General features: G+C 47.7%; 1 protein-coding gene across 5 annotated transcripts in view; it reads left to right on the top strand.

The window, feature by feature from the left end:
* The window catches only part of atrnl1a (attractin-like 1a), a 148,908-nt gene that overhangs the window by 119,719 nt on the left and 14,189 nt on the right, over positions 1 to 15,000 (top strand). For 4 of the 5 annotated variants that reach the window (XM_035605647.2, XM_035605644.2, XM_035605651.2 and 1 more), the window contains one exon: positions 5,890 to 5,985. In XM_035605647.2, coding sequence (XP_035461540.2) covers positions 5,890 to 5,985 — 96 coding nt within the window. Of the gene's footprint in view, positions 1 to 5,889; positions 5,986 to 9,188; positions 9,588 to 15,000 lie in introns of those variants that run through there. The other variant, XM_035605649.2, reaches the window with a different exon arrangement.

The following is a 15,000-nucleotide window of genomic DNA, read 5'->3' as shown; positions in this document are numbered from 1 at the left end:
CTTCAGTTAACTTTATTAGGTTTCGTGTGTGAAGTTGAGTTCGATACATAACGACGGTGGAGCGGGTTGTCCACTGAGCGAAAGGCCGGCGGTTTGATCCCGGCCCCCCTCCTGTGTTTGAAAAGCTCTGTGAATTATGTATTTCAGCGTGAATGTGACGCGTCGTGTAAAAGTGCTTTGAGTGGTTCGCCACGTGAAATGTGGGAAACGCAGTAACTGGGACCAACGCGAAGAATAAAACATTCGTGAAGACGTGGCAGTTTGAGTGGACGTCAAGATTCAAAACTCTAGTGCGCAGTGGAACTGGAGTTTTTATAAGTCTGAGCCAACGCAGAGCAAACCTCTGACAACGTCGTAATGTGCCACACGTTGATACCGACTGCAGCTCCAGTTGCAGGAGAACGTGACGGGACTTTTCACGCTGTGCGGGACATTAGTGGGAACAGGCGTCTGCCAGGAGTTTCAGGGAAAACTGCGTCTGAGGATCTGGAAGCCGCAGGCGTCACCGACGCTGTGATTTGTATTGAGGAAGCTGAGTCTGTTGGTCTGATCCCTTATTTCAAAATAAATGAATCCGTCCTCTGCGGATCAAATACTCCACTATGCCCTTTTATGGCTTTGAAACAAGCTGAATTTGCATAATTGAAGCCGACGGCGTCAATTATGCAAATTCAAGGTTTCGTTTTGTGTTTTTTGCAGAAACTCAACCAACATGTCGAGTTTCGCTCCAAACTCTCCCACGTCCAGGTCGCCGCTCCTCACACTGGTGTTTGTATTTCTAATCTGCACCAAACACCGTTATGTTACACGATTGGTTTCCTCCAACTGGTTGTTTCCTGGTGCTGTGACCGACACAAACATCCTGGAGTGCTTTGTTTTCCGGCCTCGGCGATGGCGCGGCTGGAAGCCAGGCTTTGGAGTGTTGGCGTCTATCAGACGAGGATCTCTGCGCTCGTGTTTACTCTCCTCAGATCCCTCTCGTCCACATTCAGCTGGAAACTTGGCAAACAAGCCGGAAATGAGATTTGTTATGGCCTCTCCGTTGTGGCCCCTGTGGCACACAGATCCAGGAGGCGGAGGAGTGTGTGTGTGTGTGTGTGTGTGTGTGTGTGTGTGTGTGCGTGTGCGTGCGTGCGTGCGTGCGTGCGTGCGTGCGTGCGTGCGTGCGTGTGTGTGTTCCAGGTGTTTTCATGAAGTGGATCCACGAGTGCAGCCATGTGCGAGTCCTTTTGTGCAGCAGCTGCATTGTGTGAAACTCTCAGACGCTCCGCTCGGACGGATTCACTCCTCATCCAGGAGCGTGAATATCAAATCTTATCTTATGCCGAGAAGCAAAGGTGCAAATCCTCCCTGTCTCTTCATGCGCTCATCACAGCAGCGAGCCTCAGACGCCACATTACCACGGCATAATTGAAAACGCATCAGAATTAGTCGCGGTTTTATGAATGTGTCTGTGTCCATGTTATCGTGTGCTTTCAGGGGAAGTTCTCTTTGCATCTTGTTTTTTGGGCATTTTTTCACCCCTGTGTGTGTGTGTGTGTGTGTGTGTGTGTGTGTATAAATATATAAATATATGGTGAATGATTGTGTTTTTTAATTTAAACTTCCCACTGGGGGTCTGGGGAGGTATTCGTGTTTCCCGCGGTGCCGTTGAACGTCGAGGGAAACTCCTTGTTGACACTTTGCTGCGGGAAAAGCGACATTTCTGGCAGCAGAACAACAGCAGGTGCAGTCTTTAATGTCCATAATAGAACCCGTTTAGCAGCGCCGCCGCATCTTCTGCATCTCCGATGGCATCCCCCAGCACATGGAACATGGCTGACATGTATGAAGATGTTTCAGTTCGTCCGGCCGACACAGAGCGGCTCGTACTCTTCTCTTCCCAACGAGGCCTGGTGGAGGCAACAAACTGTCATGGGGACTTCATAACTCCTCTGCGCTCGTCCCAGGACACCGACAGGAGCCGTAACACTTCCTGTGAAACATACATCGTTCAAAACGCTTTGGGAGCAGCCAGTCAGAGTTCTATAGAAGAGTCCCGTGTCCCTCACATCGCTGACTGAAACATGAATCAGACCCTAAACCTGCTCCGGCCTGTCGGCGTTGATCAAACCCTGTGGTCCGGCTCCAGACGGACGAAGGAGCGGAGCTGCTGTCGCTGCGTCACGTCCACAAGGGGCGAAAACACAAGTGGCAATAATGTTGGATTAGAAATGTTCATGGTTTCCTGACTGTCGCCACAGTCCATCACGAACATGAAGCATGAAGGGTCAGCACGCGACCCTTAAAGGATAAAGTGGTAAAGATCATGGATGGAGACAGACACATGAAACTAGGTGGCTCCATCCATCTGTTATTAAAATCATTATAGATAATATCAAACACACGTGTTGCTCCAGTGCACCGTCACATGTCACTGTCCAGCCCGAGTGCTTCTGTGTATATATTTACAGAAACGCTCACGCCGCTGCATTAATTCTTCTCCAAAAGCGACCTACTATACACACACACACACACACACGCACACACACACGCACACACACACGCATAGCCGAGCCGCTCGCCCGATGTGAAACCCGTCATTTGCACAGACGTGCGTCAGACGGCGCGTTACGGATGTTTCCAGTCCGTCTGACGGGAGCTGCAATTGCTGCTCGTGCAGGTGCTGGAGCTGCGTTCTGTGAAGCATAATTCACCGTGTGATTGGCTCCATTGTTGCAGCTCGCTCGTATTATTTAATTTTTTTCCCTCGCGGCTGTTTGTTCGTCTCCGCTGGACGGACGGACAAATGGATGGATGTGTGGATGTGGCGGAGGCTCGGACAAATACTGAAAGGGAATTTAACTTTGTTTCTCCCTGATGCTGAGTGTGAATTCCAGCTCCGGTGACACACACACACACACACACACACACACTCCTCCCGTTGTCGTCCCGTGGCCGGTGTCTGCTGTGGCACGGCTTGTTTACAGCGCCGCAGAGTTAATTAGCCGTTTTATGTCTGATTTACAGCCCGACAGGCAGACACAGAAGATGGCCGCCGCCTCGTCCTTGTTGCCCACTCAAGGACTTGTCAGCGGGGGCATTAAACTCACAACACATGCATGAGCACACACACACACACACACACACACGAGTTTGTATGTGTGTGTACATGCGTCGGGGTGAGCGCAAAATAATTCCACGCGTGTTCACTTGCGAAGCGACTCGTCTCTAAAAGTTAACAGGGTGCTGAATATTACACCCACTTTTTATGTCTTATCATAATCCCTCTGTCTAGACTCATTTATCAGGTGAACACACACACACACACACACTGTGACCCGGCTCACCTTGACCAGTTTGTCTAATCTCATGAATACAGGAGCGGCGGCGGCTTCAGGGAAGAACAAGATGAACGAAAACCTCATGTGACACGAGCTCACGCATGGATGCTCAGTAACCATGAACACACACACACACACACACACACACACACACAGGGTCAGTAACACGAGCATCTGTATGCATAAAGTTTTTTGTAGTTGACAAAAAGTGAAGCTACGGAGAAAAACTGCAAAATACATGATGTATATTTAAACCGTATTTGAGTCTTCTGGACTGTGAACATTGTTTCACGCGTGTTGTTGTATAGTTCATTCAAAGTAGAAACTGAACTCAGAAACACAAAAGCATCAATTTGTACAAAAGCTTGAATGACCTTAAAATTTACACGTTGTTCTTTGAGAAGTGACTCGGTTGTTAATGTTGTTTGACTGGAGGGAACGCTTGTCGGGAAGAGGTGTGTGTGTGTGTGTGTGTGTGTGTGTGTGTCTGTGTGTGTGTGTGTGTGTGTGTGTGTGTGTCTCCTTGACTCCAGACAATGTTGTTTTACACCCACTCCCCCTCTGGTGTGTCTTTGTTTTATTCCTCCGAACCCATTTCTCTGAATTCCGACGGCGGCTGTAAAACACAACGTGATGTATTGACACGTTTAGCACGTTTTGAACATCTCCTTCAACGCCAATATTTTCATATTAACGAAGCCCGAGGAAAAAGTTTCTGGTTTGAAACCGGCATATAAATGATGATAAATATTTATTTTGAAGGCAAATCTAGGTCACTCCGGACGTCAGCACCTTTTTCTAGACGTTCACGTGAATTCTTCCGACACCATGTGAATACATCACTTTCTTTCCGTCTTCTCGAACCAGAAACAAAACTAAAGTTTTTCTGGGGGGGGGGGCGGAATCTTTTCTTGTGGGTTTGATGTGAAGTTATTTGACACTTTTGGAAAATCACCATTTGACCCAAAGGTGCCCAGTGTTTTCTTTCCCAACGCTTTGATTTCGTTCATGCTTTTGCCAACGTTGCAGTTAGACACAAAAAAGGAAACAAAAATGATCCGTTTCATAAAATGCGGTAGTAAAAATAATGGTAATATGCATTTTCTGTGTAATAATACACTGATATAATCGGGGAACGCAGACGCTCACCTGACCCTCGTCTGTGCTCCGACACAAATCCACGCCGACACCGGCAGGAGGGCGGACGGCGACGCCGGCGAGCAACACGCCGGCGTCTGCGCAGCGGTGACCGGTAACGAGAGAAGACATCGCGTCGGCCCGGAGAACGCCAGCGCCGTGATGATGTAGCTACAGGTGCAGTGGTCAGTCGAGCTCAAGGAGCGTGACACTGGCAGGCGAGCAGCCGGCGGCGGGAGCTCGCACCAACACCTGACAGCTAGTTAATGTCAACCGCCTTTTCCCTGCTGCAGGTTCAGAGACAACACACTGGTCAGGCCACTGACATTTAGGAGAGACTCCTTCTTGTATCGCTCTGCCTTGTTTCTTTGTCGTTTCCCTCTCTCCTGCTTTCTCTCCCTTGTCTTTTGTTCTCTCTTTATTAAAGGGACAGTTCAGTGGTTTTGAAGTGGGGTTGTATGAGTCACTCATGCATAGTTCATATGTCACCTTGTGGAGATGGAGATCAGCGATGTCATTTGATGGAGTTTGGAGGAGAAGTGGAAGAAGCGTGAGTCTGAGGCCCGATGTTGCAGAGGGGACCACCCAAAAACATGACCTAAACAAAATACATCAGTTCAATTGTACGCTGAAGGACGTACATCTCACAACATCTCCATAAGGTGACATATTAACTATGCATGAGTAACTCATACCACCCCACTTCAAAACCACTGAACTGTCCCTTTAAAGCTACAGTCTCCGTGTGTTTTTCTGTGTGTGCGTTCACCAGACGGACTTTCTGCCGCCGACGACCGGCAACATACTGACGCGCACATTATTGGACAGGAATGAGTTTGTTTGTTGCACATGAAGCAGGTGGCGAGCTCCGAGCCAGACGCGGAGAACAAACCCCCATTAACACGTCTGACGTGAAGCGGAACACGCTCGGTGTGTGTGTGTGTGTGCGTCTTCATGTTCCCAATATGTTTGCTTCTTGTTGTTTTCTCGCCCTCTGTTTGTGTTTTCCGTCGGGGTGTTTGGACGTCATGCTGATGGAGGCCTCGCCGTCGGCCTTTGTTCATCTGACTTTTCGTCTTTAATGAAGGTTGCCCTCCTCCTCCTCCTCCTCTTCCTCCCTCCATCCTCCTCCTTTGATCTCTGCCCCCCTCCTCTCTACCTGCTTCTTCTTCACTTTCTCCCTCTTGTTTAACCCCATTTCTTCCAGCCATCAGTTCAATCTCCTCGTTGTCCGTTAGACAATAAAACCGAAATCTGTCCGTCAAATAATCCGGCTCACGTACCCGAATCTACAACCTGGTTGACACACAAGCGTCTAACCTGCTGGTTCCTCATCAGTCCTCATTGTGGACTCTTACAATGGGTTTTTTAACTTTGTAAATATATTTACCCCTCGGATTAAACATCCTGGTTCTGTTTTCCTCTGCAGCAGCTGATGAGAGAGCGGCAGCAGATGGCCAGTCGTCCCTTCGCCTCCGTCGCCGTGGTGCTGGAGGTGGGCGGCGACCGCGAGGAGCTGCTACAGGTCGGCAAAGAGACACACACATGGACCACACTCACACACACATACACACACACTCTTGTTTTGCTTCTATTTACTATTTACTGAAGTTAGCATGCTAACCAGTTAGCTCCCATCTCGCCAATCTCACTGGCGCCTCCAGTCTGATGGCGGGCGACCATCACCGCGACCCGAGGTCAGATAGAATATGTTGACAGTTTTTATTTGATGTCAAATCCACAAACCTTCCGTCCTGTGTGAGGAGCTTGTGGACTTCGACACGCGATGCTTAATTGGTTTTGGCTCCGCGTCGACGGGTTTGACTCGGCCCGGTTCGGCCCGGTTCACCTCTTCTGTGTCTCATCCCCCGGGTTTCCTTTTTTTTTTTTCCATTCTTGAAGGTGAGAGACAATGGGGCAGAACCATAACTTCACACTGAGGTTAATTACACAACATCTGCTTCCCGCCGAGCGTGCGACTCGGCATAATTGTGTAACGAACGAGGGAAAGGGGAACATTTCCACGCCGTCCCGCTATTTTAATGTCGCCGCGGCAACGCAAATAGAGTCATCATCACCACGATGCGCATCCATGTTCAGACGGGGAGCAGGAGAAACCTCGAGATGCGACGCCGTGTGAATCACACAAAAACATGCTTTTAACAGTTTATATCAGCATTTATAAATTATAATTATAATACATATATTCCATCTTCCATGGTACGTCTCCTTTTAATCGCTCGTCCTCCCAGTTCCCTCCCTTTCTACTTATGTTAACTTTTACTCACTTCAAAAAAAATGAGAAATTAAAAGAGAAAAAAAGGGGGGAGACTAAAAACGCGGCGTCCCGAGTGTAAATAATATGTAATGTAATAATGTAAGAGTGTGAACACGTACACGGGAGAAGAAGACGACCACTCTCCCTCGGAGCTTCGGTTTCCTCTCGGTCTCTGTGAGAACAAACGGGATGCGTCACAGCGTGACGTCTGAATGCACGTGGACTCTCTGATTCCTCGGGTGGACGAACTCTCCGCAGGTGCTTTGTTTGTTCTTCTGTTCTCTGAAGACCTGCAATTACTATGTAGCTGCTGCCGGAACACGAGCCGACTGATCGCTTCACATTACATCACCGGCCGAGGTGTCTGGGTGCGGAGGCTCTTCTGTAACGATACAGACCGCGCGTCACATCTGGACAGATTTCTAATTCCTCTGCACCTGGAACATCTGTATCCAGAGGTTGTCGTGTCGAAGGTCAACATTGCTGCGACCATCTCACCAATCGTGGTTTTTTTTTAAGATTGCTCCGACGGAAAATCTTCAATATTCGTCAGAAAGGTTCGGACTCGACGAGGAACTGACGAGAGTTCGGTCCGAGGTCAGACGTGTCACAGCTGGAAGGTGAAATGTGTCGACCTCTGCGGTTTCAGACCAACTCGGAAAAAACTGCATCAATACTTGAGCGTCGCTGTGGCAGATTGATAAACTTCACTTCTGACACTTTCAATTACACCGACATTTAAAAAAAGATCCTCAGTGAGTGACAGGTGACGCAGCTGCTGCCGAGAGAGGATTCGGTTTATAATTATAACTTCACTCATTTTAAAACTTCACTTAACTGTCTGGACATGATGCGGATAAAATACTGCGTGCGTGACTAAACCTGGTAAGAACTGTATGGATGTGAATTAATGTGCATCGTCCCTTTTTAAATAAATAAAACATCAATTTAATCTTTAAATCTTCTGTTTAATCTGATTTTATTCCGATAGATGATTTGAATCGGAACAATATGACATAACAGGAAGTAGGTGACATGGCGCAGCTTTGATTCTAAGTAGGTTTATTACAGATTCATTTATTCATAATTGGACAACTTTATTTAATCTTCATTTTCATGACTTTGTTCAACTGTTGGGAACTCGATTTGTGGAGAAGCATCTTCTCATAAATCTCACAATTTTTTAAAACTACAGCTGACCACCTGTACATCGATCGTGCAGGTTAACCTCAATGAATCTAAATAAATAATGTGTAGTTATCATTTTTAACAATTAAACAAATTACCGCTGTAATTTGCACAAAATGTTATTGTTTTATTCCCTGGAAATGTGTGTGAATTACTCACCTGTACATGATTTCTAACTTTACCGTCGTCACTCCCTTAGCGTCAACATACTTCTCCTGAAACATAAATACTGTGCATCCATATGTCTTGACTGTTAAGATGCTTGTGATGCCCCCCCCCCGACCCGACACTCTTGACAGTGTGTCACGGCTGCGTTACACAACACACACGCACAGTCATCAGCATAAATCGATGATCCCGCCGCCGCCGCCGCCATAAAGCAGCGGCGTTATGTCGTAAAGCTGATGAGCCCGCAGCTACTAGCATCTGCACGCCTCCGCCCGCGGGGAAGACGCTACCACCGTTATTCACGACTGCATGGCTTCCCCTCTCTTCTCTTTTCTTTTCATAATGCTATTTAAGGCAAAGAATGAATCAATATCATATCTTATGTTTTAATGCGGCGTATTTATTCTTCAATTGTTGGGATTTAATACGCCGCAGGGCGGGCGGGCGGGCGGGAGGGAGGGAGGGGGAGCGGAGCAGATAAAGAAAATTTATGACACCTGGGAATAATATATGTTTGGTTGGAAAACACACAACTAAATACTGATTCAGTGCGCGCACACACACACACACACACACACACTGATCACACACTGATCACACACACACACACACACACACACACACACACTGATCACACACACACACACACACACACTCACACACACACACACACACACACTCACACAAACACACACACACTCACACACACACTCACACACACACACACACACACTCACACACACACACACACACACAAACACACACACACACTCACACACACACACACACACACACACACTGATCACAGGGCTTATCAGAAAACACAAAAGCTTCGATCAGGCAGAGAAGAAAAATGAGAAACGGTACAAACACACACACTCATTTGCATTCATCATGGACAATTGCTCGTACACTCCTTGGGTTTAGTCACCTGTGGTTCTTTCACACACACACACACACACACAGCGTGGTTATTAAGTCGGTCAGTCACACCTCTGTCAACACTAACAAGGCTAAAACAAGCCCATCGCTCTTCACGTTCTGTTTGCGCTTTGACAAAAATGATTTTTCTGTCTTTTTAATCGTCGGGGCAGATTTGAAAGAGAAGTGTCCCGGCCTCCCATTGGTTCAGAGACGTGGAGGAGAAACACCTGCAGCAGCTTCAGCTGAGCAGACGTACAGACTCTCTGTGAGCTGCAAGTTCACAAAGTCCTTGACATACAGTTTTTAAAAAAACACCTTGAGACGACATTGCACAGATATCAGTAAGATGATCCATAATGAGGACAAAGGTGTAAGAACTCAAACTTTGTGTTTCTACACACGTGACCCCGGTTCCATCATTTCTACAAAAACCTCAGATCCATCTTTTGTTCATGAAATAACAACAGTTGCAAAAATCTTCTAGCTTCATTTAAATGAACCTGATTTAATATTATCAGTATGCAAACAAGTGAATTAAATCTTTTTATGCAGAGGGTTATTATATGAAGACTAATGAAGCTCTTGCACACGTGGCTTAGTGGAAGTCAGACGTAAAAGACCACGTCGACTTTCAGCCTGGAGGGAAAAAAGAGAAAAGAGGATTTTGATTCTGTTGGACTTTAACTTCCTGCTCCCTCGTTTCCTCCAGAGGACGATCGACCTTGAAACAGCGAAGGTCATCTCACACGGAGTTATGACAATATGGGAGTTACTGTTTTATGACGTCTCACATCTTTTCTTTTCTTTCTTTTTTTATTGCTCCCTCCTTTTATCAGACACATGTTTTTGTTCCTAGCTTTAAAGAACCTCTCGCCCTTTTTCACCATGTTACACCATTTTCACACAGAGAGAGAGAGAACAGATGTTTCAATTGATCTTTGACCAACAGTTTTTATTTCCAGCCGACTTGCTCTTGAACTGACAGGATCCACAAATACAAAGACGCCGGTTGACACGAGTTTCACTGCACCAGCTCCGGTTTGGTCCGGACGCCTCGACAGACACAGGAGCGTTCAGCGACGAACTCGTCCTGTCAGACGTCGTCTGGTGTCTGACGGAGGACGTGACTTTGACCTCGACGACCTCCTGAAGGTCAACACGATTATCTGTGGAGCTCAGTGAGGTTTGATATTCATATTAAAGAAAATGAAAAATCCTGCCACAGCCGCATCTCCTTCGTCCGTGGGACCGGCTGTGAGATCGATAGGAACATTTCTCCGTGTGGATCCAGGCGATAGTCTGATACCTGACGTCCGCATTCCTTCTCATTAGGCCATTTTCTCTCTTCTTCCCCCGCCTCTTAAAATGAGTGTTTCTCTCTGTTCTCGCCTTTTCTCATGGATCAATATCTCCACCCGCCTCCTCCTCCTCCTCTTCCTCCATCACACCCTCCTCCTCTTCCTCCTCCATCACACCCTCCTCCTCCCCCTCCTCTTCCTCCATCACACCCTCCTCCTCCTCCTCCTCTTACTCCATCACGACCTCCTCCCCCTCCTCCTCCTCCTCTTCCTCCATCACACCCTCCTCCTCTTCCTCCTCCATCACACCCTCCTCCTCCCCCTCCTCTTCCTCCATCACACCCTCCTCCTCCTCCTCCTCTTACTCCATCACACCCTCCTCCTCCTCCTCTTCCTCCATCTCCCCCTCCCCCTCCTCCTCCTCCTCCTCCTCCTCCTCCCCCTCCTCTTCCTCCATCACACCCTCCTCCTCCCCCTCCTCTTCCTCCATCACACCCTCCTCCTCCTCCTCCTATTCCTCCATCACACCCTCCTCCTCCTCCTCCTATTCCTCCATCACACCCTCCTCCTCCTCCTCTTACTCCATCACACCCTCCTCCCCCTCCTCCTCCTCCTCCTCTTCCTCCATCTCCCCCTCCTCCTCCTCCTCCTCTTACTCCATCACACCCTCCTCCCCCTCCTCCTCCTCCTCCTCTTCCTCCATCTCCCCCTCCTCCTCCTCCTCCTCTTACTCCATCACACCCTCCTCCTCCTCTTCCTCTTCCTCCTCCATCACACCCTCCCCCTCCTCCTCCTCCTCCTCCTCTTCCTCTTCCTCCTCCATCACACCCTCCTCCTCCTCTTCCTCTTCCTCTTACTCCATCACACCCTCCTCCTCCTCTTCCTCTTCCTCCTCCATCTCCCCCTCCTCCTCCTCCTCCTCTTACTCCATCACACCCTCCTCCTCCTCTTCCTCTTCCTCCTCCATCACACCCTCCTCCTCCCCCTCCTCCTCCTCCTCCTCCTCTTCCTCTTCCTCCTCCATCACACCCTCCTCCTCCTCTTCCTCTTCCTCTTCCTCCTCGGCCTCCTCCTCTTCCTCCATCACACCCTCCTCCTCCTCCTTCTCTTCCTCCTCCTCCTCCTCTCCCCCTCCTCCTCTTCCTCCTCCTGCTCTCCCCCTCCTCCTCCTCCTCCTCCATCACACCCTCCTCCTCCCCCTCCTCCTCCTCCTATTCCTCCTCCTCCTCTTCCCCCTCCTCCTCTTCCTCCTCCTCCTCCTCTTCTTCCTCCTCTCCCCCTCCTTTTCTTCCTCCTCTCCCCCTCCTCCATCACACCCTCCTCCTCCCCCTCCCCCTCCTTCTCCCCCTCCTCTTCCTCCTCCTCCTCCTCCTCCGCTGCAATCCATCAATACTGAATCTGAGAGAGAGAGGAAAAAAAATTATGTTTTCAGGAATGATGATGGCCTTTTGGAGCGTCGTTATGTGGTTTCATGTGCATGTGCGTCTCGGTGTGTGTGTGTGTGTGTGTGTGTGTGTGTGTGGATGCAACCACACATCCTCGTCGACGGGCAGAAAACACATTCATCTTTCCAACGCTAATAGCGAAAGGCGAAGTGGAGAGGACAGAGAGAGAGAGTTTGTGTAGTGTGTGTGTGTGTCTGGAGGAGAAGGGAGTGATGACTGGCAGACACACTCCACCTCCCGAATTAAGAAGAGGCCAAAAATAAAAAAAGAAGTTTGGCTTCACGAGGCGTTAGAGAGATGATTAATTTGTCGTCATGGTGAGAGAGAGAGAGAGAGAGAGAGGGATGGAGAGATGGAGCAACGGAGAGGGGGAGAGTTTGTGAAGTGTCTCTCCCGTCCTCCCCTGCAGTAATAGGACTGTTTGCTGTGCGACGTGCTGATTAAAATGTATATTAATATTCAGGTGTGAGGACACGAGGATGTGACCGACAGTCGCTCTCTGAAAAAACTAAAGAAATAAACAAGTCAACAAGACGTGAAAGACGAAACAGAGGCAGGAAGTGACAGAGCGGGAGTGGGAGGAGTTACTGAGTCGCCCCCTGCTGGTCATCACAGAGAATACAGGTTTTCAGCCTCTTCCGCGTTGGCTTCACCTCTCATATTCAGTTCATGGATTCAACATAAACTCATACTTGATCCACTGTACGTGGTCACGCAACAAGAAAAACAATCATCAAACAGGAATTCAAACACAGACAGACATCCGTTAAAAATACAATGAAATATTATTTAATACATCATTTCATGACATTAGTCTGATTAATGACGTTCCGACTCGTTGCAGTAAATATCTGGACTCTGAGCTGATCGACGGTCGTCGTGTGATTCAGTGGATTTATTCTTATTTATGAAAAGTGCAACGAGAGATTTACATTGTTGGTGATTTGATTAGTACAGTTTTTTTTATTCTCCAGCCGTTTGGAGAAAAACATTTTTTGTGTAACAATCTCCCCTCCTCTCCTTGATTTCTCTCCATCCCATTCCTCCCTCATTTCCTCTCCTCTTCTTGTCTCCTCTTCCTCTTCTTGTCTCCTCTTCCTCTTCCTCTCCTTGTGTCCTCTTCCTCTCCTTGTCTCCTCTCTCCTCCTCTTCCTCTCCTTGTCTCCTCTTCCTCTGCTCCTCTTCCTCTCCTTGTCTCCTCTCTCCTCCTCTTCCTCTCCTTGTCTCCTCTTCCTCTCCTCGTGTCCTCTCTCCTCTCCTCACATAAATCCCTGTCTCTGTATCTTGTCTGGATATCGTTGGTGAGATGAGGTCACATCTCTGCGGAGCCTCTTTTATTGACTGTGTTTTCCAGTTGTTGATGGCGTCAAACTTCCCGAGATGGGAGACGCAGCTTTGTTCGGAGATTAGAGATGAAGGAGGAGGAGGATGAAGAAGATGAGGAGGAGGAGGAGAGAAGGGACGAGGTATCTCTGTATCTCCTGTTGGATCGCTCTGATTATCGAGATAAAGATTCTACTCTGCGCCGGAAAATCTCCTTTTCACTCTCAAAGCTTGGGGGCATTTTCTTTTTTCTTAGAAATACCTCAAACATGTGTCGTCCGTAGCAGGAGGAGGAAGAGGAGCAGGAGGAGGAAGAGGAGCAGGAGGAGAAGGAAGACGAAGAGGAGCAGGAGGAGGAAGAGGAGCAGGAGGAGAAGGAAGACGAAGAGGAGGAGGAGGAAGAGGAGCAGGAGGAAGAGGAGCAGGAGGAAGACGAAGAGGAAGAGGAGCAGGAGGAGGAGGAAGACGAAGAGGAGCAGGAAGAGGAGGAGGAGGAATATTGATCATCGGTTTCCCTTAAATAACCTCCACACGTTTGTTTCTCCAGCAAACGTTCAACATAACTGTAAATCAAAACTCTCTGGACTGGATATGTTGGTCATGAAACATTTATATTTTGCTAAAAATTTAAGTTTTTCTCTGCAAACCAAAAAAAGCGAACATAACTTGATTCATCCGCGACGTCGTAAGTTCTTATAACTCTACAAATGTTGATTTGAAAACCCATCTCATCAGAGAAGGAGTCCACGTCTCTGCGAGTGTTTCACCAGAACAACGAGCAGAACTAAGATCCTGCTGCTCCCGAGGACAACGGACCAGCGGATGTCCCAGGTCTGGGACCTCTCCTGGGACTGGCCCGAGCTGCTCATCCCCCAATCTCCCTCCCTCTCCGTCGTGACCTGCGTCGCTCTCCGGACCTTCACACGTGTTTCATCTCACTGCACGTTTCTTCACAGACGCACCTTTGGAAACGTCTCTCTTTGCCTAAGTAGCTTCATCGCTTCAGCGTCTTTTTGTTCATCTGCCTCGTGAGCGCAGGGGAACCTGATCCTGATGATCTCAAAACACCTAAAACACTTTACAATGACTCCTCGCATCGACCGCCTCTTTCAGATGGAACAGGATGGACGAGGTGGTGAGACGAGTCTTTTCTTTGGCTTTTCGCTCTGCGACGTGAAGTCAACAGATATAAGGCATAGATATGAATATATGTATAAATAAATATGTATAAATATACTGTATATAGATATGAATATAAATATAAATATACTGTATATAGATATAAATAAATATATATAAATATACTGTATATAGATATAAATATATATATAAATAAATATACTGTATATAGATATAAATATATATATAAATATACTGTATATATATATAAATATATATATATAAAAATATACTGTATGTTTATAATAATCTATATAATCTGTCTGACCTCTGACCTGCTCCTGACTCTCTGTCCTGTTCGCTCTTTATTGTCGTCTCTCTCTCTTCTCTCTCTCTTCTCTCTCTCTCTCTCTCCTCTCTTCTCTCTCTCTCCTCTCTTCTCTCTCTCTCCTCTCTTCTCTCTCTCTCTCCTCTCTTCTCTCTCTCTCTCCTCTCTTCTCTCTCTTCTCTCTCTCTCCTCTCTTCTCTCTCTTCTCTCTCTTCTCTCTCTCTTCTCTCTCTCTTCTCTCTCTTCTCTCTCTTCTCTCTCTCTTCTCTCTCTCTTCTCTCTCTTCTCTCTCTCTTCTCTCTCTCTCTCTCTTCTCTCTCTCTCTCTTCTCTCTCTCTCCTCTCTTCTCTCTCTTCTCTCTCTCTTCTCTCTCTCTCTCTTCTCTCTCTTCTCTCTCTTCTCTCTCTCTCTCTCTTCTCTCTCTCTCTTCTCTCTCTCTTCTCTCTCTCCTCTCTTCTCTCTCTTCTCT

Source organism: Scophthalmus maximus, chromosome 10, assembly GCF_022379125.1.
Source record: "Scophthalmus maximus strain ysfricsl-2021 chromosome 10, ASM2237912v1, whole genome shotgun sequence".
Lineage (NCBI taxonomy): Eukaryota > Metazoa > Chordata > Actinopteri > Pleuronectiformes > Scophthalmidae > Scophthalmus > Scophthalmus maximus.
Note: the sequence above shows the minus strand (reverse complement) of the source record. Positions and strands in the feature narration are given on the sequence as shown.